Source organism: Strix uralensis, chromosome Z, assembly GCF_047716275.1.
Source record: "Strix uralensis isolate ZFMK-TIS-50842 chromosome Z, bStrUra1, whole genome shotgun sequence".
Lineage (NCBI taxonomy): Eukaryota > Metazoa > Chordata > Aves > Strigiformes > Strigidae > Strix > Strix uralensis.
The window spans coordinates 86,172,993-86,198,011 of NC_134012.1; the positions used below are offsets into that span (position 1 = coordinate 86,172,993).

The 25,019-nt window shown below is 38.4% G+C and overlaps 1 protein-coding gene across 2 annotated transcripts in view; it reads left to right on the plus strand.

Annotated features, from left to right (window-relative positions):
• The first annotated feature begins 95 nt into the window (after positions 1 to 95).
• Positions 96 to 25,019, plus strand: part of WDR70 (WD repeat domain 70) — a 140,421-nt gene continuing 115,497 nt past the window's right edge. For both annotated transcript variants that reach the window (XR_012627034.1, XM_074855777.1), the window contains exons 1-5: positions 96 to 168; positions 260 to 322; positions 593 to 676; positions 2,848 to 2,962; positions 7,005 to 7,206. Coding sequence is in view for 1 of the 2 variants with exons in the window: in XM_074855777.1 (XP_074711878.1) it covers positions 147 to 168; positions 260 to 322; positions 593 to 676; positions 2,848 to 2,962; positions 7,005 to 7,206 (486 nt within the window). In the remaining variant the exon portion in view is untranslated. The remainder of the gene's footprint in view (positions 169 to 259; positions 323 to 592; positions 677 to 2,847; positions 2,963 to 7,004; positions 7,207 to 25,019) is intronic.

Sequence of the window (25,019 nt, forward strand, 5' to 3'; positions counted from 1 at the left end):
GAGAAGGGCATGAGGCCGGCGGCGGACGACCGGAGCCGGGAGCGGAAACGCGGCGACCCCGGTCCAGGCCGGGGGGCGGTGCTGGAGGACGGGCCTGCCCAGGCGCTTCCTGCCGGCGCCTGTTGTGGTTCCGGGGCGGCAGCAGCATGGAGCCGGCGGCGGAGGGCGGTGAGCGGCCGGGCGGTGCGGGTCGGTGGCGGCCGAGCCCATCCCGCGCCCCCGGCTGACCCCCGCGGTTGTCTTTCCTTTCTTCTTGCAGACGCTGAGGTGCTGGCGGGACCCGACCCCGAGCTGGCGGCCACCATGGGCTTCTCCGGCTTCGGTGCGTGGCTATGCGGCCCGGGCGGTGCCGGGCGCCCGGCTGAGGGGCGCGGAGAGCCGGTTGCTTGGGGCCGGCGGCGGCTGTTGGGGGGGGGGGGGGGGGGAAGCGGGGGGGAGGGAGGGTGGAGGCTGGAGGCTGGAGGCGAAACGAAGCGGTCGTGCCTGTGTCGTGGTCCCGTCCCGTCTCGCCTGCCTGTCCCGGCCTGGAGCTGCCGGAGTGCCTGTGACCAGGGTGAGTCTGTGTTCTAACATCCTTCTTCATCGTTTTCAGGGAAGAAAGCTCGGACTTTCGACCTTGAAGCCATGTTTGAGCAAACCAGAAGGACCGCTGTGGAGAGGAGCAGGAAGGTCTTAGGTAAGAAATGCGAGAGTGGTCAGTGAGTGCATTTTAAAACGGGTTTTGTTTTTTCGTCTTGGGGTGATGTTTAGTGTCTCAGACTGGCTGCCTACAGAACAGAAAACAAATGTAGTTTTGTGCAGGGAAAACAAGCCTAAACGGCTTGGGGCTTGGTAAATAGTAAAGTTATTAATTTACATATGTTGTCTGAGTATAAAAGCAGCATGCGTGTGCAAGATTCCTGTTGTGGGGCATAGCTTACAGATACAGGAAAAAAGTGCATTTGAACACAAGACTATTTCCTTTCTTGTTTTACTTAGTTATGTATTTATTTTGGAATATCCCTGATAACTTTTGGAAATGCCTCCTCCGCTACCTGAACTGTGTATAGAAAGAACTGAGATCAGAATGTTTCCTGGTTCTGTATGTTGCAGTACCCTGTGTTTCTCTTCGGAGGAAATTCCTAGCTTTGCTGCAGAACATGTGTTTCTCTTCAGTTTGGTTAACAAATAGTGAACAAGAAAAGATGTTTATTGTCGTGGTGGTTTAAGCCCATGGGGCAGCTGAGCACCATGCAGCTGGCCCCTCACTCCTCCCCCCTGGGGGGATAAGGAGGTGAAAATAAAACAAAAGCCTTGTGAATCATGGATGAGTCAGCCCTCCCTGTCTTTATCTCGTGATAATCATGGGTAAAAGACAGTCTCGATTTGGGGAAAAAAATATCAATTTTGTTTGAACACCACCAGCACTAATTTACCAATCAAATTGGAGTAGGATAATGAGAAATAGAACTACATCTGAAAAACACCTTTCCTCCCACCCCTCCCTTCTTCCCACGATTGGGTTTGCTCCCAATTTCTCTTATCTCCTCCCCTCCCAGTGGTGCAGGGGGCAGAGGATGGGGGTTGTTGTCAGTTCATCATGCATTGTTCCTGCTGCTCCTTCTTCCTCAGAGGGAGGACTCCTCACACTCTTCCCCTGCTCCAGCATGGGGTACCTCCCATGGGAGACAGTCCTCCATGAACTTCTCTGATCTGAGTCCTTACCATGGGCTGCAGCTCTTCACAAACTGCTCCACTGTGGGTCCTTTTCGTGGGGTGCAGTCTTTCAGGAATAGACTGCTCCAGCATGGGCTTCCCTCAGAGTCCTGGCCTTCTTCAGGCACAGACACCTGCTCTGGTGTGGGGTCCTCCATGGGCTGCAGGTGGGCATCTGCTCCACCGGTGACCTCCGTGGGCTGCAGGGGCACAGCCTGCCCTCTCACCACGGGCTGCAGGGGGGTCTCTGCTCTGGTGTACCTGCCCCCCTCCTCCTTCAACTGACTCTTGTGTTTTCATAGGTATTTCCCTCATTCATCTCTGCTGCAGGCTCCCCTTCTTAAATATGTTATCACAGAGGCGCAGCCGCCGTCACTGATTGACTCAGTCTTGTCCAGAGGCGGGTCTGACTTGGAGCCTGGGGAAGTTTCTCACAGGAGCCACCCCTGTGGCCCATCCCTGTCTGCAAAACTGCACCACACAAACTCAATACACTTGTACAGAGAAAAAGCAACTTTTTTCTGCTTAATTGAAGTTATTTGAGCACTTCTAGAAATATAGTAGCTGTATCTGTTACCCTGTCATAATCCCACCATTCTTATTTATACTTTGAAATCGAAGGTTCTGCTTACTTTGTTGTTGCACTGTTCCACGGGGATTGTTTTTCAGTAAGTGAAGTGGGAATAACTCTTAATACTAACAGGTCTGTATTTATTTTCCATAAGTCATATTCAGAGTTCACTTGTTTACACCTGTGTATACTTACATACTGATTTAGTTCCCTATGCTATGAAGACTTCAAGAACTCTGAAGTAATCATACTGTTTTAATATAATGTTGAAAATACTGAAATATCAGCATCCTTGTATAATCAACTTCTGTTTGATAGTGTGTACAAACTATTAACTGGAAGATGTTTGCATTTTCCTTGTGACATTTTGTTTTTGAGTGATCATTGAAGTAGCAATGGAAATTTAATTTATATGGAAAAGTAATTATTTTCAGGTGAAATTCTTTATTCGTTGTTATCTTTTCAAATATTTCTTATAGATCTGAAAATGAAGGAAACTGTTTTACTGTCCTCAGCATTCTAATTTTATTATCTCCTAAAAGTCTTGATTATTTTGTCATTTTTGCGCTCTCTGTATTCAGAGGCTCGTGAAAGAGAGAAGGAAGACCAAGCTGAAAAAGAGTTTAGAAGTCCATGCACTGATTCATCAGCTTCAGCAGCCAGAGCAACAGGAGCTGGGTCCACATTAAGCCAAAGGTACTTAGATATGGTGGGAGATCTCATGTAACAGCTTTCTTATCCAAAGAGGGTTTTTGTTGGTTTTTTTTTTTTTTTTTTTGAGAGAATGAGTGTCTTTTAACTTATGTGAACATGTCTATGTTATCTGAAGTATTTCAGTGGAAATAGTGATTTTTTTAAAAATTTTTTTTATCTATACTTTCTTAAAGATGTGTCAATATTTGCAAATATTGAAAAATTAACTGTTAAATATACATAATATCAATCTCCTCCCTAATGCTGTTCAGCATACTTCTTAAATAACAACAGTGTTGTTATCTGTGGATTTTTTGAAAACATGAGGGCAAATATAATGACTACATGTGCTGACTTAATGAGCAGCTGTTGTTCCCACTTGTCGATAAATATACTTGTTCATGTCTGCTGAAAAAGAAAGCAAAGTAGGTGGAGATAGCCTCTGAATGCACATTGTATAGCATAGTGGTGGGGTTGAGAAAGTATTTTGTTTTGACTCAGTCTGAAATGTACTCTCAAAAGTAGCTGAAGGGAATGGGGGCCACACAACTCCGTTGCATGGCAGGGATTGTGGAGATCAGTGCACTGTAAACTTTTAGGTTTCTATATCTATGCAAATTTAACTTATACAAGACTAGTAGACCTATATATAGGTAGATATCTTATGGGCTGATAGTGTCTGTATGTGGTAGGTTATTATAGACAAACTTGTAGTGTTTCAGATTATGAACAGATTTCTGTTAAACTTAATTTTTGCCTCTTGCTCTATGGAAAACTCATATACTACCCTATAGATCCTGTGTTATGTCTTGTGCACGAGGGAAAAATATTCAGTGCTCCCATTTGCTTTTAATGATCTTAGATACATAACTGGTGAGATAATGAAGGATTGCAAGAATTTAAATGTAACGTGATTGTGTACTGTATATGGGTGACTTCAATATAAAGAATTGATTAAAACAAATGGTAAGGTGGAAAGCAGTGAGGTGATACAGAGCCTTTCCCCGATGATCTCGTTTTGCTAGTGGACTTGACAGAATAGAAGTCCAGGCACTTTTTATAATGGAAGATAACAAATATCTTTCAGTATTCTGAGTGGGCTCTGGTAATTCACCGGAGTTCTGCTGATACTAGTTCTCTGTTGTTTTTGTGGGCTTTGTTTGTTTGGGCTTTTTTTACCAAGCATTGAGAAGGGAGATCATGACATGAAAAACTCTCCTGGAAGTCTTGTATTTCCTTGTAAAATATGATATGTAGCTTAGTACTTAGTGCTAAAAACAGGAAGCTACCGAAGGAGACATGCCATTGTGTCTCAGCCTTAATTCAGAAGAACAATCCTACAACTGACAATTTAAGTCTGAAATACAGGATTCCTGGTAGTTCTTTTTATAATGTAGATTTTAGTTATTATAAACTGATGTAATATATATAGCTTGTTCTATTCTCTGAAAATAGCAACACTTTCCTGAATATTACTTTTTAAAAAATTTCAAGTACTTTCAGTTATCATAATAACCCTCATACTAATTTTTCAATTGTTAAAATGGGATTGGTCACACCAAAAAGTTGTGAAGAACAGCTCCTGATTCTTCTTGCTTTTGAGCTACTTTGCTGTAGAGAAATGTTCACAATAGTTATGGTACTTACATATTCGTACATAAGTATAAATACATAGCAATTATGCTTTGTGAAATGAAAGCATCTGCTAGTATATAAAAAGAAGAAAACTGAGAAAATAGAGTGAATGATGTGAGGGGGGGAATATGCCCACATACTTGCACAACTCTCAGAATGTTTTTGCTTATTTCCCCTGTCTGTGCGCCATCCGTGCTCTGATGCAGCTTGCTTTTTTCCTCTTACAGCTTGTTTCACTTACAGAGGAGGTAATGAGGGGAAGCAAGAACCAGTTCCTCACACTTCTTTGAATCCTGGGAAAGGGGCTGGCAAACTGCTGTTTCTTTCTTTACAGCCTCTGCTAGAATAAGAGTGTGAGGCTGAAAGTTGAAGGAAAAGCCACTTGGTTTGTCCTTTGTCAGCACCACTCCTGGTCACTGTCGGAAGGGTAGATGGTCTTTCGGTCTGGCTGCATCGGGATGTTCTTAGGTTTGACTTCCTTCCAGTCAGACAGAGGAGACCAGTAGTTGTAGGTGGAGTACTTGGCTGTAGCCAAGCCAAGCTTGTAGTGTGGTGAAAAATAGCACTGCAATTTTGGCCATTTCACATGCAGAGTGATTACACTGTCCCTCAAAATACTGAAATGTTTGGTTTGATCGATTTATCCTTCCTAGCAAATGAGGGAACAGTAATGATAGATGATTGCCAAGGAAGCTAGGTATTGTTCTCGGGTGTCTGTATAAAGAGCTGAAAATCTGGGACTCCAGGATTGGAAAGGCTTCATTGATTCATTGTGTTCTATACATTCCTCTCAGTGGCAGCTAATGTGTATACTTAGTTCCGTTCCAAAACTAATTAAATATTTTGGCTTTTGGAGAGAAGATATGTGGTTTGCTAGTCTGGGAATGCGTATCGACTCTTAAAATGCAACTCTTTTGCACGGTGTTGTAAAGTTAGTGTTGGGGATACCTAACTTGAAGAATTTTGAAGGTCCCAACCTGTTCCTCACATGCTGGAAGCTTCCTTTTGGTAAAAGGATATTGATTGCCCCATTGTTGTAGAGTAAGAGAAGCTTTTTTTATTTGTATTAGATTTATTAGATAATTGTATTCTGATCTAGGTCTTTAATGTCTCTCACTATGCAAAACAAAGTTTGTATGTGGAGGTAATATCTTTTATTAGGCTAGTGAATATAGTTGGAAAACTTAGATGAGCTTTCAGGCATGCAAACTGTTCTCATCACTGTAACATCTGAGGATCTAATTTGTTTGTTTTAGTTTGTTTTGATTTCTTCCTGAAATAGAATTTCAGTTGCTTATCCAACACAACTATTTGCTGTGTAACCTACTACCTGCTTGGTGTGCAGCTGGTTTGGGGGGTGGAGTGGGGCTGTATTCTCTGTCACAATTACATAGTTCAGAACATATTCTCTTAATCCTTTATTATAAACTTGTGTGTATTTATTATAGTTTTAAATGATATCTGAAAAAAAACCCCTCAATACCTCTGTAGTCTGTTTTTATCTTTTGTTAAACTGTTTTGCAGTCTGCTCACTTAAAAACTCACATACGTGCTCTTAAAATATAAGCTCCCAAACCAAGTCTTTCCATTTGAGCTTGTCTCTCTGAATCTGAAAAGAACATCTGATTTCCACTGCAAGATTTCACTGTAACGATACACTGTATCTAGTCAAAAGTTTTCTGTGTGTCACTTTTAGACCTTCTGCCAGTTAGAATACCACCTACTTGATAACTACCAGCAGAGGGGGCACGTTTATTTTGAATAAACGGAATGAACATGTACTAAATAGCTCTACTTCTCAGAAATTTTCCAGTGCCAAAAATAATGTGTTCACAGAACTGATTTGGACACCAGAAAAGTGATAATTTAGTGTAACTTCTAGAATCTAAGTTTGTGACAGTATCAAGTAGTTGTTCAAAGTCCCAAATTCCCTGTTAGCCTTTACCAACATTATAAAGCAAGTGCCATGCTTTGTGTTCTCATTCTGGTTGTGAGCCTGGGAGATTACTGTTTTGAGTTCCACCCAGCCAGCGGAGGCGTAGAGCATCTGCACAAGCTGCAACTGGAAGAAGAATCTTGAAAATGCACTGTAACGTTATATTCTGTTGGCTCCTAAGTAGTATTGAAATCTATACTAGTGATGTGGTACTGTTATTTTTACAATCCATCTAACTTCTTCTTTGTTTTATTTTGTCCATTTTTTTGAACTGTCATTATGGTATTCCTTTAAAGCTTTGTTGATGCTCTCAAGATGATGGTGGACTTACACTCTGTTAACAAAATTAGTTTATGATTTACTGCTAATTTCAGTGTTTACAAACTTACAACAGTGCTCAACATCTTTTATCTGAAAATTCCTGTGGAAGTGCCAGTGTTCTTGACATGCTAATTTTAAAATTTTTCCATGCAGAGAGACAGCCTCTAGTGAAAGTGAAGATAGCTCAGATGAAGAGTTAACTGGTCCTTCCATGCAATCCCAGACTTCTGCTCAAGGTCCAGCTGAGGATACTGATGATGATGAAGATGATGAATTCATTGGGCCACCACTTCCACCTGGGTTCAAGGATAGTGATGACGATAATGACAATGATGATACAGAGGAGGAAGATAATGTAAGTATTTTGTTCCTCTTCAATGTTTTAATACTTCGAGTAGACACTTAATTTGTATGTGTGCTCTTTCATTTATGATTGAATTTGCAGGTGAAGCATGACTTGTTTGAAATGCAGGGTTTTTGTGTTTTTTCTAATAATTACTCAACAAGTACAATTAATTGTTTTCATTTAGAATTACCAGGATTTAAAAAAAATGCACAGATGTGAGAGTCATCATCAGTTAGTATATACTGTTTACTCTTTTGGTTTCACATTATGAAAGAACTATATAAATGAATATATAAATATTTTTTTATGGTTTGTTTCCCAATGCATGCGTAGAATTTTTTACAAGAAAGAGGAGGTAAAAATGGGGTTGAATCTAGGGAGAACAATTGTGCCAAAACTGTTCTGAGAAAATGACCTATGGTAACTGAGGGCTTTTTTTTTTTCTTTCTGTTTGGTTTGGTTTGTTTCTAAATCTAAATAAGTACCAGATGGGTTTGTTAGAGTAGACTGGTTTGTTAAGGTGAATATAGATTGTCTTTTCTATGTTAAGAGCAAGAAAACCCCTAACAGCCTAACTTGGGTATCACAGATAGTCAGTTGACAAATGTCTCTCTATTTGGTTAAAAGTGTAATGGTTTGATGTTTGTTCTCCAAAACTTCATGGATTTAATATTTTGTGGCAGTGGATTTTGTGTGATGGTTTACATATTGTTTTGTATCAACAGTGATGGAAGTCCTGTAAAAACAGCCTTACTTACACTGTTTTGAAGCATTTGGTAGCAGAAAAAACCTGTATGTCCTGTTGCACAAATATAAACCTAATCGTATGAAATAAATTCCCAGGTGTCTCAAGGGTTTCTTGTCAGTTCCTCTTCAGTTTTGACTAGATGTTCAGTTTGTTTATTCTTTTCCAATAAAATCCCTTCCTTTGTATCTTGTGAACTTTAAAACGTAAGTTCAGACTACTCAAAATGAGCAAGAGGAGCTTCTTAAGCAGCGACATAACTGATCTTTAGAGTGAGCCTAACCTTGTATGATCACAGTTTTTGGTTTTGCTTTTGGTTTTGTTTTTCCTCAGGGATTAAGTGATGGAAAATTCTGATGCCTTGGTGTTTGCTGTTACTTTGTCTGATCTGCTTGATTTACTGTTGCCTGTGGATTTCTTTAATTATCGAACTGTACACTTTAGTGCCATATCTCCTGTCATCTCATCTGTACCCCACACATGACTTGTTCTGTCCTAGAAAACCACTGTGGGATACATCTCAGACTTTCCTTAAGAATGTTGTAAGCCTTAAGTTAACTTAGGACTTACTATTGATCTGTATCAGGAATTCCCTTTAACTTTTATCTATTATGGCACTGTGGAGTGAGTCCATATTCCTGAGGGTGTCATAGACTCAGCAGATTTCAGTTGCTGTGAATCATGTCATACTGAAGTCACTACTTCTTTTCTGCTAATTTTCACCTGTTCTCCCATCTTAGGTCTGCTTGTTCATACATTTTCAACTCACAGTAAAATCTTACAGTGCTTTATCAAGAAATTTTATCAAACATGAATCTCTTCAACAGATAATCAGAATAAGAGGTCCTGTCTTGAAAAGTACTTATATTTATTGATGCTGAAGGAAATGTTTGGTGGTGTTCAGTTTTGTCTCTAAATACTTTTCAACCTATTTCAGTATCTTCCTGAGTGTCAGTGTGTTCACAGATTGTGGTGAACCCAGATGGTTGTCATTTTAAAAAAAACCCCACAGTATATTACACAAACACTTCTGAAAGTACCTATAGCTGCTAACTTTGTGCATGTATGTATTAGGAAGTGGTAAATCTCAAAAAATGTGTGCTTGTTCTGCACAGGTGTTTTGTTCTTTGTATGGGGTCTCATCAGAATGCCCTTCTAAATCACAGCTCTCCCCAGCTGTTTCCATTTCTCTTCCCAGAAAAAAAATGATCTTTTGCTCTTTTGTCAGCACTTCTGAAGTTTCTAACTGCCTTATAGCACTGAATAATAGAAGACACACAGAGAGAAACAGCCAGACTTAGAAATCAAGTCCTGCCATGTATCTTTAATCTTTGGGAGAGTAAAAGTTCTCCAAGATGCTCAAAGGATTTCAGTGTATACGATGCTAAAATAAAACAGTGTAAACTTGAAATCATGTTATATCCTGGCAACTAAACCCAAGGTTAAGCCTCATGTCTGCTAATATTTCATTGAAGTATTGCACAAAACTTTGCATCAGAAATCTCTTGTAGCTATTCATCCTGATCTTTTCTACACAGATTTTATTGTTCGTTGCTTTGTTTCTATGTTATGTTCTTACTTATTTTCTTAAACAATGAGAGATTTGAAAACACCAGAACTATAGGCAGTGGTTGTCTTAGGCTAAAAAAAAAAAAAAAGTAGTTAATATTTCTGTGGGATGCCTTCTCATCAGAGTCTTAAGAAATTAAGATGATCTCTAAACCGGGTATCTCCAGGTTGTTCTTCCAAATAATTAAGAAAATTTTGCATGTGTTGGAAAATCATAGAGAATTTTGATTAAAACCCACACTTATCAGATTAGCTAAATAATGGTGGTTCATCTTATATACCTAATTTTTTCTTGTAACTCATGCCAGAAATTACTTGGGTTTTCTTTTGCAAATGAGAATCGATAAAAGTAGCTTGTGATTTGACCATAATTATGTTGTAAGACTGAATTAAGATTTGGGAAAACTTTTCCCCTGGTTCCATGGTCTGTTAGAGATGTCACTCTCTGTGATTAGCAAAAAGCATGGTATATTTAGCCTGTTATAGTTCCATTCTGAAGTAAAATATATATATGCCTTTCAGTTAAGTGTGTTGGCAAATGTCTTGCCTGCTTATACTGAATTAACAAAATTGTTCGGTTGTGTCAAAGTTTTACCACATTGGTCAAGTAAGCTATAATGGAAATACACTAAATATTCAACATCTGCTTTATTGAATCATCAGTGGAAGGCTGGCATCCTCTGACATCTCTTTTGTTGAGTAATTTTTGTTGAGTAATTTTATTAGGTTCGCTTGAATCAAGAGTCCTATACATACTATGGTTCCAGTTTATGGTATAACCATGTCTTTTGTCTCAGTAGTGAGTATTGAGTGCTATATGGATTCCTAAATGTCATCATGTTCAAACTATAGATTAGTGCCAAGTTGTAAGCAGACTCCTTCATTGATTCATATTTATGGAATAAATGAGGTCCTGTAGGAGAAAGTAACTAAATTCTGAGCACTCATTTATGTGGCCTAGCAGTGTGGGAGAACAGCATTATTTAATAATTGAGAAATTGCAGGAAGATGGATAACATCTCTTAAGTGGTAAAATGGTGTATATTTTTGGAGGCAATACGCATGTGCCACAGAACAGGGTGAGGCTTTTAGTAGAGGTAGTTTATGAAGAGAAGAGGGGGATATCAGCAACATAATAGAAAATATCTTCCTTTTTAATCCCTTTGTGCTATAGTGTGGTGTGTACCTATTTTCTGTTGTCCTCCATCAAAGATGACTGCACCTTAGTAGGACTTTGTGCATTGAAATCTCTCAAATGCAATCTATTACATCAATAAGTAATTTTGGAAAAAACAAGTGGTTTGTTACTTGATGTCTGTTGTGCCAATGAGATACGGATTTTTTTTTAAATTTTTATGTAATTGGTTTTATGCCTGTCAGATTTATGGATTCCAAGCGCTGAATATAATCTATTTTCATTATCTCTCTCCAGAGGGCAGTGGGCATATTATTTAGCGAAACTCTTCCTTTAGTTCTGTAAACTTTTAGAATGCCAAAGGGAAACTAATGTGCAGAAAAAGCTGATTTTACTTCAACCTGCCTTTCTCAGTAATAGCTTTGTTTGCTGCGTGACTGTTTTAATTTTTAGCAAGATTGTGATATTAGTTTTTTATTTATATGTGTTTGAATAATGCTACAACTGGCTGGATAAAGTAGAGTTACTGGAAACCAGAGTTAAAAGACCGGAATGAAAGCTTTCAGACAGAAAGGTAACTTTCAGACTGGTGTGATATAAGTTTGTCTGAACTTAAGACAATAGTTACAAAACAGTCTAGAATAGATTTGGTTGAGAATAAGCAGAGCAGCAGAAATACGAGACTTGTGGGTTTTCAGTCTAAACAGTTAATTTATAACTGGGAAGATTTCGTGTCAGTATGGATGCCAGAGACCTTTGGGGTCTAGAGTCTCCCCTTACTGCTGCTTGTGAACTCAGTTATTTTCTTTCCCGTGAAGGGAATCAGGAAGCAGCTGTGCTGTCCTGATTTCCTGTTGATCGATTGGTGATCACAGTATGATCCTGTGAGCCCCAAGGAAGGCAGGTGTTGCTGTTATGAGAGCTCTGCGATTCCTTTTTCTTGCTTGTATATCAGGCTGTGGTTGGTATGCATGAGGGCAGAACTGGGAGAGGAGAAATGGAAACCTTCGCTGAATAATTCTTTTGTTTTGTTTCCAGATATATTGTGAGACTCTGCCTTTTGTTACCATATTTTGCTGCTGAAGTAACTTCTTTAAAACATAAGCATCATCTACACTTTTGACTCTGAAGGAAACAGATTTTTCTTTAGTAGTTATATGAGTTGAGGCCGCACCTCGATTCCTGTGTTCAGTTTTGGGCCCCTCACTACAAAAAGGACATTGAATGACTCGAGCGTGTCCAGAGAAGGGCAACGAAGCTGGTGAAGGGTCTGGAGCACAGGTCGTACGAGGAGCGGCTGAGGGAACTGGGGTTGTTTAGTTTGGAGAAGAGGAGGCTGAGGGGAGACCTCATCGCCCTCTACAACTACCTGAAAGGAGGTTGCAGAGAGCTGGGGATGAGTCTCTTTAACTAAGTAATAAGCGATAGGACAAGAGCTAATGGCCTTAAGTTGTGTCAGGGAAGGTTTAGACTGGATATTAGGAAGTATTTCTTTCCAGAACGGGTAGTCAGTCGTTGGAATGGGCTGCCCAGGGCAATGGTGGAGTCCCCATCCCTGGAGGTGTTTAAGAGTCGGGTTGGCACAGCGCTTGGGGATATGGTGTAGTTGGGAACAGTCAATGTTAGGTTAATGGTTGGACTGGGTGATCTTCAAGGTCTTTTCCAACCTTGATGATTCTGTGAGCTGCAGTTCTGTAATCAGAAGTCTTGTGAACTTTTGTGTAACAGATAAAATGCATCCAAATACAGGTTTTGCCCTGGTGGCTTGCCACTGTCTCTCTAGCCTGACTTTAGATGTGGTTTTTATTATAGGAACATTGTTTTTCCACCATTGCTTTTCAGTTGTTTTTGCTTTCTTAGGAGAGACTGTCAATAGAGGCATTTAAGGACAACAGGTACACTTGGTAGCAATTCCCTCTGGTATTTTCCTCTTGTTAAAAGTTTTCCTTTTTATGTGAAAGACTTGGATTGATTTTGGGAGTGAGGAAAACAAGAAGAGTTGTCCATTTCAATTGTGATCAGTGCTCTTTTGTAGTGCCTTTTCTCCTAATGGTGTAAAAAACCTGGTTAGTTGTCAGTGCCAGTTTTTCACACGGTTATAAGCTGAGAGGGGGAGGGAGGAAGCAGAGTGTCTCCTGTAGTCTGAAGATTTTCAGGTTTGGTTTCTATCCCCAAAAGTATGCCTTTCTGGAAAACTTGAAGAAAATGTTTTTGTTTCCAAGCAGGGATGTTTTAAAAGAGAAAATGGCTTGTTTTGTGAAAGGCAGATTCTTAATGAGGGCAGTATTTCATGTGGTAAATTTTGAACTTTTTTGCTCTGGCAAAATGCACTGGGAGTGTATTGTGCAATCAAAATCTGACTGGAGGGGAACAGGAGACTAGCCAAAGCAGTCATGTCAGGGTTGGTGGGTGGACAGCTTTAAATCTAGTGCGTAAGCATTTTTCAAGGTAATGGATGACACCTATTAAAAGATATTAGTGAGAGTGTATATTTATTAATGTTCTCTTCATGTCATTAGAAAATGTGCTGAGATCTTTAAAGAGAGCTTAATGTAGTGCTTGCATCTTGTGACACTTTTCTTCACTTGAAACAACAGGTATAGAGGTGGTGGTTGGAAGAATTTGCTAGCTGGATTTGCAAGGCTTTATCTTCTGTCTGGTGCTTAGTTACAGTTGATTCTTCTTTGGAATGGAGAATTATTTCTCCCTGCAGTACCAAAGGGATACTAATCATGTTGTAATTATGTCCCTGAAACAAGTACAGCCTTGGGCCTCTCCAAGGCTGTACTCTGATTTGGGCATATTTCCAAAATGATAGCATAGCCATTTTCCAAGTTTTAGAATTGTTTTGAGACACTTTAAAATTTTTGCAGAGGTTTAACAGGACATACCAGTAATATGCATTTATTCAGAATGGAAGAAAGCCATTTCCTGCTGATTTACATGGAGAATTTAAGTAGACTAGTTGCTCCAATTAGAATTTGGCTATGGTACCAGGCTAAAAATCATGGTGTTGTAAAAATAAATAAATGTTATGGGAAATTTTAGTCGTCTGCGAAGTTATAACATTTAGGCTGAGGACTGTGTGTCCTGGTATCTGCTGAGTCTTATTTACACAGTTATGTTTTGGCTTGTCTAAAGAAGAAAAATTGAAGGAAGCTGAGCAAAGTAATTTTTGTGTGCACAGCAGAGACAGAAGAGTGTGGGTTTGAGGATGGGAGGCATTATTTTGAACTACTTCTAGCCATTGATACGTTGATGAAAAATAGGTAGCAATTACCATTGCTTTCAGTTTCCTTTTGTGTTATGTTCCTATATAATCAGGAGGAAAATAATAATATATGTGCATCATATGTTCTTAGGTCTTGACAGTAATTTTGCTGTAAAAATCAGGAAAATGTATTTTCTGTATATTAAACTTGGAACAAGTCATGGAATTCTTGATAAGGATCATTGATGTTGTTACTGCTGTTGCAAAGAATGAGGAAGATTATCTCAAAAGTGAGTTAGAAAGGATTTGCAAGCTTCATAAAAGTTAAAATCAAACCCTAAATTTTGTATAATGAAGCTTAGATCAAGAATGTGAGAGAATCATTCAGAAGCTGGAAGGGAAGGAATACTTAACGTAAGAAACTGAGAGCGTCATATGGACAATGTATAAGAGGAGGCTAACAGGGTAGTTCCCTTAGGGAATGTTTGTCTTTCATAAAAAGGCATGGGGTATTTGCTCCTTTCCAACCCACTGCCCCAGAGTGTGGGATTACCAGTTGTCCCCAGAGAAAATTAATGTACTTACAAGATCTCTGTTTACCAGTTCTGCAGAGCATAGTAAGGCCAAGACCTCTCTACTGTGTATCATGCCATTCCTTTTTGGTGACATGATATTGGTGTTAACTAATTAATAGTATGACTGAATATGAGGAGCTTTAGAATGTTTCTTCTACAGCTAGACATTTAGAGCTTTTTTCTAGAAATATTTTGTGAAAAAAATTAATAGGCATATATAATAGACATCATACCTTGACTTCAAGGTACTTAAAAATTAGAGCAAGGTGACTTTAGTGGTATTAAATAAAGTGTGATATAGGACATAATTATTGTTATTACTGTCCTTTTTAACAAAGTTTAGAGATCTTCTTATGTCCTGTTTTTACTCTTTGCCAGCTCCTTTAGAGACCCTTTATCAGGTCAGCCTGACCTGATGAATCCTGTAGAAAGCTTCTTTAGGAGCTGCTGGTACCACTTCTGTATTTGGAAAGGGAGCTCCTAAGAGCGGTGCAGAGTGGTGTTCATCTCTGGGCCAGATACACTGTGGCTGTAGAGCTCCCATGCTTGAAACATGGGATCCTCATGTTCATCTCTCCTGAGATCCTTGGTTTCTTTATAGCCAGATATCTCCTCTGCTGTCCTTAGAGAGATGGTAGAAATGATTGGGTTTTTTGTCTGCCAGCTATGTTTGAGGCATGGATAACCTTGAGGCTATACAGTTCTCAGATGCACCTCTTAAGAAAAAAAAATTCTAAGTCTTTCTAACCACATATTCTACATGTGTATCTCAGTCACAAGACCAAACTTTGGATATAGTATTATTTAACAAGAATATGTAGTTGGAATTGTTAGGAAATTCTGTTCATGCAATGGTATATGAATATCTGATCCTAAAGGTTACTTTCTATACTTCCAGTAGAAATTGGGATCTTTGGAGGGAAAGAGACTGAAATTAATTTCTTCTTTGAGAACCTAGAACACAGTCATAAGAAATTGGTGGCTACCTTCTTACACGATACTTTGTTGGCAGTTGCAACAAATTTTCAATGTACTTTTATAAAGAAGCAGAAATAGCATATTTTTTCTATCAGTGGTAGAACATATAAAATATTTTTAAATTTGGAAAGGGAGTTAACAGTGATACTAACACTGTATTCGACGCTGTTGGTGTCGCTGTGGAATACATAAACGGAAGATAGCAGGTTTTCTTTGTAGCTGGCATGTGAATGTTATCTTTTTGAAAAAGTTTATGCTTTAAACAAAATAATGAGAAATACAGGTATAGAGAACTCTTGCTTGAATGAAGAGGCAAATAAAGTGAATGGTAACAAGTATTTGAAATATTTATTGTGGGAGAGATTAAATAATTTAGAAGGACTATATTTGAAGGAAGAGTGTAAGTGACATGCAGTTACATTTCCTTTCCAAAGCAAGACTTCACAGGATTTTCGATTAACAAATGATTTATGTTAAACTGTTGGAACTGCAGACTGCTCCAGTGCTATCCTTGGAGAGCAATTTTGTTGACTCTTGGAATGTCTGCTGTTTGTTGAAAAGATGGCTTGATTTTTATGAATGTGAGACTACCACATGCAAGTTTTACAACTGCTGCAATGGCATCTCTTATTTGCAGGTGGGCACTTAGAAGTATACAGGGACTATACACACTTGATGCTAACACTATCCAGATTGCACAACAATCATACTGAACTTCCTTCCTTTAGTCTTGCTTATCTTTTTTGTATTTTATTACCTAATACAATTATTTTCAAATTATTAGGATCTTGAATAGTAGTTACCTTGTTACCTTGTTATAATAATAATAGCTACCTTGTCTATTATTTGTAAATGTTTATTTGACGCATCATTGTAACTGAGGATTGATAAATGTTCATATAACCAAATGTTATGGAAATATATTGCAAAATTTTTGTGATTTCCTTTCATAAACCAAAATAATTAATTTCTCCAAAGGAACTGAAGAATCATAAATAATCATTCATATAAATTTTTATTAACCATCCCTTTTCATGGTCCAGTCCTGAGGCTTTTGAGATGTGTTTAATGCTTAGCTGGATTCCAGTGAGTGCACTTGTTACTTTTTTTGTAAACTATTTATTCTTTTCTTCTACTAAAAATATTTTATTTTAATTTTGAAAATTACTGGTTTTACATCTGTTGTTTTTGTAGAAAAAACTTTGAAATGTCTCAAAGAATACCTACTTAATGAGAGATAAGAAGAAAACTGAAAAAAAGCCTTTAAGATCTTACATCTATTTATATGAGGACCCTAGTGTAGTTTTTAAAAAGTCAGGTGGGTTAGACGTAGCATTTGGTTTTCAAGTAAAACATTACTTTTTAAAGCAAAAGTTATTTTCATATTGTAAGCATCATGTGCAAGAGTAATAAATAATGTAAGCTTTACTTACCAATATTAAAAAAAATAGTTCTGACAGCACGTTTATGCAGTAGGGTTAAGAAGTCTTCTGTTTTCTAAAATAGGGTTTAGCATAATTAGCTAATAAATAGCTACCTCATGAAGCTCAGGTTCATTTTTAAGACGGAGGATTGGATCTTTTTTTATGTAAATACTTGTGTTGACTTCAATGGGACTACAGACATCCAGTTTTGTAAATGGAACTGAGTGTGCATAATCAGTGGAACTACCAGCATTTTACCTTTGCTTTTACACTATTGATCAGACAGAAGATACAGATGAAAGGTGATTTGTGACTTCCATTTTTATTTCCAGGTGTAATTAATTTACCCGTGTTTAGTAAATAAAAATGTATTGCATTTTGCAGCAAAGTGTGCTCTCAAGGTGCAAGTAGGAGCTCATGGAATGACAGCAGTGGCTGACTGCCAAAATAAACACTCTGTGCATTCTGGGTAGCTTGGGACAGCACTGAACTCCACACAGGCTAGCTATGAGGAAGCACGCTGCAGGGACTTGAGCAGGTTGTTCATTCTGTGCTGTTGTGTCTGCATTGCAGTTTATAGATGAGTTACCTAGCTGATACACTAGTTTGCGTTTGTCTGCATGAGATGCAGTCAGTGTTTGACTTAAAAAATTTTCCTATTTCTTTGATACATCTTGACCCAAATACTTTTCTTAAAATTATTTTTTTCTTCCCCAAAATTGCACTAGGGGGCAGTGAAAACAGTTTAGATGCATACCATCATTCCTGGAACTTCTATTTGTCTTGCATAATTTGTGCAACCCTCTTTAGCAACCAGCTTGGAGCCAGTTTTCAGAGTAAATAGTGCTATGTAAAGATTTTGATTGGGATTATTTAGATGTGTGGAATTCATTGCAGTGAGCACATGTACATTCTGGTGTGGTGAAACACAAGGTCATAAATAAGGGTTGGACTCAGTCATGGTGGCCCTTTTACAGTACAGAGGCTCCACAGGTCATCTTTCGTACAATAATGATTATGAATGCAGGAAATAAATCCTGGAAGAGCTATAGAGATTAGGAACAGAATTTATTTTTCTATACATGACCAAAACTTTTGTCATGGAAAAAGTGGTTTTAAAGAGTTAAAGTATTCAGTTAATTAGTTCAAATCATATCTGGAATGAAAGCAAAAGCCAGAGTTCTCACTAATATGTGAATTGTTTGTGTGGAAATGCTGGAAAGCTTGTCTTGGTTTTTTAAGTCAAGTGTATCACAAATAGGTGATATTTCCCTATGTATATTTGTAGATTAATTCAGGTGTTAGAAAGATCTGAGAACCTTTACTAGAGTTGCAATGTCCTATGCATTATGACAGTTTTTATATTAAGGTCTGCCTCTACTAGCTTATGTGAATTAGCTGTTTTCTTCCTATCATATAGTACAGGCAAACCATAGGACTTAATATTTTTTTTTTAAATTTAAAGAGGGAAAGAAAATAAAATTGTTATACATACAGCCTTTTTCTTTTTTTCCCTCCTGTTAAAAATGGAATTGTCAACTTTAGAAGATTAACTGGAGGATGGAGAAGTTACTTAGGATTTATGTAGCAGCTTATATCTTTAAAAGGAGTGGGGAAAATAAAGCTGACTTTTTTTAACAGAGACTTCCCACGTCCAATTTCTTTTTCTTTTCCATTTATTGAATGAAGTATGAAAGATCGTTTGATTGAGTTTGACCATATAGCTTTTGCGTATTGGAGTACTTCATTGTTTAGACTTTTCCTTGTATAGGAGTGAAAATCTGTCCTTTGGCCAAAACGTAGTCAGTGTCTGTGATACCAAGTATGTATGTAATGTGGTGTGTGTGTGTGACTCCGTTGATCACAAGTGGATCAGGCCCACAGACTGCATCTTATGCAGTGCTGTGTTAGAAAACAGAGGGATGTAGGTCAGAACAGGACACCCTTCTCTTCCAGGTTTAACCAGGTGATTAAGACTTACTCACCATGTTCACTGTTCACCTGTGGGTCTTGTGAAAACTATGATGATGCTAAATCTCTGGAGTTTCAGAACAAACAAAATCTTGTGGCAGGACAAATGCAAGTACAGTAAAAAGGGGTCTGTAAATTGTACACTTCTGCTGGTGTGTCCTGTGACTCAGCATTTTCTTGTTAATCAAAGTTAATTAGAAGGACTTAAAGCTTCCTTGACCCCTCAGCGTACAAGTGTGCTAGTTCCTGCCTGTTTTGAAATAGCAGAAATGAAAGTAATGAGACTTACGTTTTCTTGGAATACGCAGAGAATGCCTGCTTATTTTGCTGTTAGTCATTGTCTCCAAAAGACAACTCCCAAAAACAGGTGACATATTTTCTGCATGTTATTGAGCCTTCATCTCTCGGCCTACTTTGAAGCCTGCCTTTATATTTACTGCAGGTTGAGTAGATGTCTCGCAGATATTGCGGTTGTGCTACACACGTGCAGGCACAAAGGAAATTTTGAAAAAATGCTGGGTTGACAGGACTGAAAGAGCTGAATTTGGAGTAAAAGACTTCATTCAAAAAATAAACTATCTATAAATGTGATGGCTGTTGCAGATGGTTGAGTTGAAAATGCAAATCGAGTCACCCTTAGATTTCAAAATGAATTTGCAATTCTTTGGAGGAGGTGAACTCACATTCTTCATATTGGGAGTATTCTAAGCAGAAGGGGAAAACAGTGATTAATTGATAAACTTTTTAACTACATCTGAATGGCAACAGTTATGGCACTTGAAACAATTCTTCAGCCTTTCAGAATTTTAGTGCACAATATTCAAACTAGAATCTTTCAACATTTTGGCTAAGATATAATGTAACAGGTACACCTATAACAAGAACTTGCTAGGCTTCGCTTAAAAATAAATTGGGGTGAGAAGAATCATAACTCATAGAATAATGTTTCTTTCCCAAGTTGGTAATCATCCAAGTTTCATGCATCATCTGGATTTATAGAGATTTATCTGCCTTTTTCTGACCAACCCGTTACTTAGGGTGTCTTGGAACACGCTGTTCTCTGTGAAGAAAGCAAACTTATGTATCAGGCTGTAGGGATCAGCTGGCTTTCAGTGCTACCAGATTTGTTACCTTTTTCAGTACAAATAGTGTATGTCTCTTGCAAAGTGAATGTCATGATGTAACTGCTCTTATTGTCTTAAATATAATAAACATATTTTTCTGTGACATTCCTCTTGAAGTACATTAGTTGTATTGCTACCTTTTCTACTGAGTACCAAGAATACCAGGAATGGAAGTTCAGGAGAAAAAATAACTAGCTCAATCATCCTCAGTGTCTACAAATTGCACGCACCTGTTTTACAAGACCACTGTGACACAGAGTGCTGAATAATTTTAAAGACAATGCCGCCTTGTTCTAGAGTTTTAAGTCTCAGTCTTCGGGAGCATTCTGTGCCTTAAGACCATCTGAAAAATAAATTGTTTTGTAGCTCTATTAATTTTTCCGGTGGAAAACATTAAAATTCTGGAGAAGACATAAGTGCTAGTTGCTTTTTTATATCACTGTGTATTCTTAGTATGTTTACTTTACCTCAGGTTTCCCCTGCCTCGTTTAGATGACATACACTGGTGTGCAGACACATGAGGTGAAATGTTGGGTCACATAGAAGTGTGCAATAATTTTGTGACTGACAAGTAGATAGAAGTATGTGTGTCATCCAAAATTAAATCCTAGAAATAACGATGCCACAGTAAACCTCACAGTATATCTCGATAGAAAATAGTTTAAAAATTATGACATAGATCTCTCTTCTTCCAGTGATACAGTAACTTGTTTTAATGACTTAATAAATTCCAAGTGAAAAGAAATTACCTTTCTTTTCAGAGTCCTTCAGAGTTGTTCCTCTGTTCTGTGATTAAATGCTGTCTTGTCTAGCAGTTTGTTTGATGAGGGCAGCCAGTTGTTTTGGGCTTTTGTTTTTTTCCTTTGTGACAGACCTGTACTATGTCATAATTGATATTTCTTCCTAAGGTGCCTTTTAGAGGTCAGGCATCCTGTTGATACTCTGTGTCCCTTCCCTGCTTGTATCCATATCTGTGGTGACTCCATGTCATATTTTTCTCCTTTCTGAAAAGGAATCTCTGAAAAATCGGTTTTTTAAATATCAAATAAATGTTTTTATTTGTATTGTGATAGTGCAAGCCTGTAAGTGATAAAGCAATAAAGGAAGTTTCTGCGTTTAACAGCTGCAAATTTTAGGGCAGATCCTCTCAGTTATCTATAAATTAAGGGTGTAAATAGTACCAGGCTAAGTCCAGTTGCTGTCCATAAAGTATTTTTCTTAGGGAAGGTAATTATGATACATTGAATAGACAGTGAATTTATGAGAAGGCCCAATGATAGTTTTCTGTGATTTCCTGAAGTCTTGTAGTTCAAATAAGAAACTGCAATCAGTGTTTGAATGCAGAATAAGCAGTAGTCAATTAATTCGCTGCATTTTCAGCAAAAATATTAACTCCCCAGAGTAAGATGAATGTTGTTAAATCTAAATTAGTTATAACTATGCTATTTATAATGCTATTTTAAATGAGCATCTGTGCAAATCACGTGATAGTTATGAAAACTAGTTCTATCCTGCCAAAAAATAATAGTTGTCAGCTGCAGTTTAGTTCTATGTAGTTTAATGCAATTTGCATTAGTTTACCTCTTGGGAGTTGTCTCATAAGGTAGGAACTAATGGAGGATGCAACCCTGTCTGATACTTTTAGCGAGTAACATGATGGACTCTGGCAACCAAGTTTGAGTGGGTGGCAGAGTATCATAGAAATTACCCAACTTTTCTGGCTGATTAGGAGAAAATTTCGTGTCTAACTGCATCTTGAAATACTGTGTACAGTCATATTTGTGGTAGCAGATCATTTATAATATGGATCATGCACAGCAGTTAAATGGTACAGAGATAGATTAGGCAAATAAGAATGAGTAATACGAGAAAACACTTAACAGTACACAGTAAGTCAGTGGGGTAAGAACAGAGTGTGGATCCTGTGCTGTTTGTGAGGAAGGGAAGTGTCAGAAGAAGAGTTAGTATTACTCTAAAAAGTATGGAGAGAAAGAAAAAAAGTAAACATGGGATTCCAGAGATTCATAATTCCTTCTGGTTGTTATGTATGTAGCAAACCTACTTGCTTTCTAAATATAGTAAGAAGATTTTTTTTTTTTTCCCCCCCCTGGAGCCAACCTTGGCACTTACTGTTTATTCACGTTTTTGCAATAGTAGTTAGTGATACAAGTTTTCTTTGGATGATTTTAAACCTAGTTTATATATAGACAAGAAAGTATCTTTAAGCTATGTTTTCTCTGATGGTTGCATAAGAACTAGTGTAGTTGGCTCACTTTCAGAACTAAATTGAGCAGGAGAACTTCCTAATAACTGGTTTTGATTCCAAGCTGTTTGTACATATTGCAGTTTTTGCAAATAAAAAAATCAGGAGTGACTGGGGCACAGATAGTCTAAAAGAAAGATTACTGGTGGTTTTAGCTTTTCTTTGTTAGGAAATATGTCTTGTGGGCCAGGAGCTGATACAAAAATCCAAACACATGCAGAATGTTTCTATTTGAAATAAGGTGAATAAATAATATTTAATTAATCTTTAATCTGTAACCACTCATGTTGCATCAAAGAAAAGAACCCGGCTTTAGATTTCATAGGTTTTTTGAAAACACTGCATGGCAACCACTGCCTGACTTTGCCCTGTGCTATTGTTCTTGCTGAAAAGGCATGGAGAAGCTCTGAGGCAGACTGACAATAATCTCTGTTTGGCACTTTTACAATGAGAAGGGTTTACTGTGTAAACGTTAGGCTTAACATACCATAACTTGTAATTACAAGTTGTAAGGAGGTCATCTCAGGTCTTTCATACAGGTGTAGATAAGTTAAACTGCAAGCAGTTCACAATATAGTTTATGGGTTATTTGAGTTCTTGGAGTGCAAGTTTGTAAACAAACCTATCACATGAACAGTAATTATAATCTCAGAGCAAATATATAAGCTTATGAAAAATTCCAGTGTCTCAGCCAGAACTCACCCACTCCCTTTATTGTGCAAAATTTTGACAGTGCAATGTGTATCTACCCTGTGCCTGTCAGTATTAATAGAGACTTCTGAGCTCTTGATACCCACAAGCAACTGCAAAAATCTATTTATATGCATTTGCTCACTCTTGCTAGCTTGTTCCCTCACCTGTGTTCCACACTACTGGAATTGTTCAGTATCATAGTGACTCGGAGAATTTGAGGATGCATGAATAGCTTACGGTGGGTTTTAATAATTTTTGTGTCAAAGTGATGATTGTGTTTTAAAAGCAGTATTCTTTTGCCTTCTCTATTTTCTTATTTCTGCATTACACTGAAAGTCCAAGGGCAAGTGGTTCACAGGTAGGAACAGGTTACCATCAGTGTCAGGATTTTCCCATTTTAATAGGTTGCCCTATACAGTGGTTTCTGAAATAATTGGTTTTTGAAGGGTGACTTCACCTAAATAAAGTGTCCAGGTGGGAGTTTCTACCTGTCTGTGGATGTTTATCAGGATCTCATGAGAGGTACCTGAACACAAGAGTATGCCATCGGAGGTCCATTTTTGCTATCTCAAACTGGATATTACCTGTGGTAGCCAGATGAAGTGAGGATCCAGCGTGTCTGAACGTATGATACAGAAGGCAAAGTAAACTTAAAAAGCAAGCACATAAAAAAAAGTGCCTTCAAGTGATCTGCACTTGGCACTTTATCTAAACAGAATAATGGCATTGGAAAACTCAAGGCAAAACAAATTGTTTTATAAGCTTACCTACCGTCCATTTTGTGTGGCTCACAGGAGGTGAAATGTAAATTGTTAAAAGGCCTGGGAAACAGTCAAGCCTGGGACAGGAGTAGGTGTTATGTGAGATAACATTAGTTTCAGAACTAAAGCATATCACTTCATGGATCACATGTCTAAGGAGGAGGTCAAACACAAGGTTATTGTAAAGAATTCAGGCTTACAGAACAAATTCTAGAAATGGGAGTTAAATTCTGCCCAAGCCCAGCAAACTATGCAAATTGGGCATCCTTGTTTTGACTTCCTCGTTAGTTGTCCAGAAAATGTCCATATCAGGGGATTTGAACAAATCTGAGAAAAAATTCTTGGACTGCATTTGATTCAGGTTATTTTTTGGGTTATACATTCCTTCCCACTGCTTCAGCTTTTCCTGTGGAAAGCAGTAAGTGTTTATAAGCTCTCTGCTTCTCTCATGCTCATTTTCTGCTTATTTTATACTTTTGTTTCTCTTTTGATAGAATAGCAAGTTGGACCTATGTTTAAGCACTTGCTTGTTACAGGGGAGGAACTGCTGGGGGGTTTTTTCAGCTTGCTTATTTATGGAAACAGTAGTTGTGGTATCATACATTCCCTAGTTACTTTCCCAGTCATTCAACTAGGAGATATGAAATACCATAGATCTATTTTCTCAAAAATTGCAAGATTTCACTTGTAATACGAGCATTATACACAGAGCTATTTTTTTTCTAATGTGTTGTTTTTTGTTTGTTTTTACTTTGTTTTGTAAATGAGCTTGTAAGGGACTTACCTCAAAGTATGATGTATCTGAGGGAAGGGATGCCATTCAGAGGGACCTGGACAGGCTCAAGAAGTGGGCCCATGTGAACCTCATGAGGTTCAACAAGGCTGAATTCAATGTCCTGTACCTGGGTCAGGGCAACCCCTGGTGTCAATACAGGCTGGGGGATGAGGGGATTGAGACCAGCCCTGTGGAGGAAGACTTGAGGGTACTGGTGGATGAAAAGCTGGACATGAGCCGGCAATGTGCACTTGCAGCCCAGAAAGCCAACCATACCCTGGCCTGCATCAAGAGAAGTGTGGACAGCAGGTCAAGGGAGGGGATTCTCCCCCTCTACTCTGCTCTCACGAGACACCACCTGGAGTACCATGTTCAGCTCTGGAGTCAGTCCTCAGTATAAGAAATGGACCTGTTGGAGTGGGCCCAAAGGAGGGCCACAAAAATGATCAGAAGGATGGAGCACCTCTCCTATGAGGAGAGCCTGAGAGACTTGGATTGTTCAGCCTGGAGAAGAGAAGGCTACGGGGAGACTTTATTGTGGCCTTTCAATACTTAACGGGGACTTATAAGAAAGGTGGGAACAGATTTTTTAGTAGGG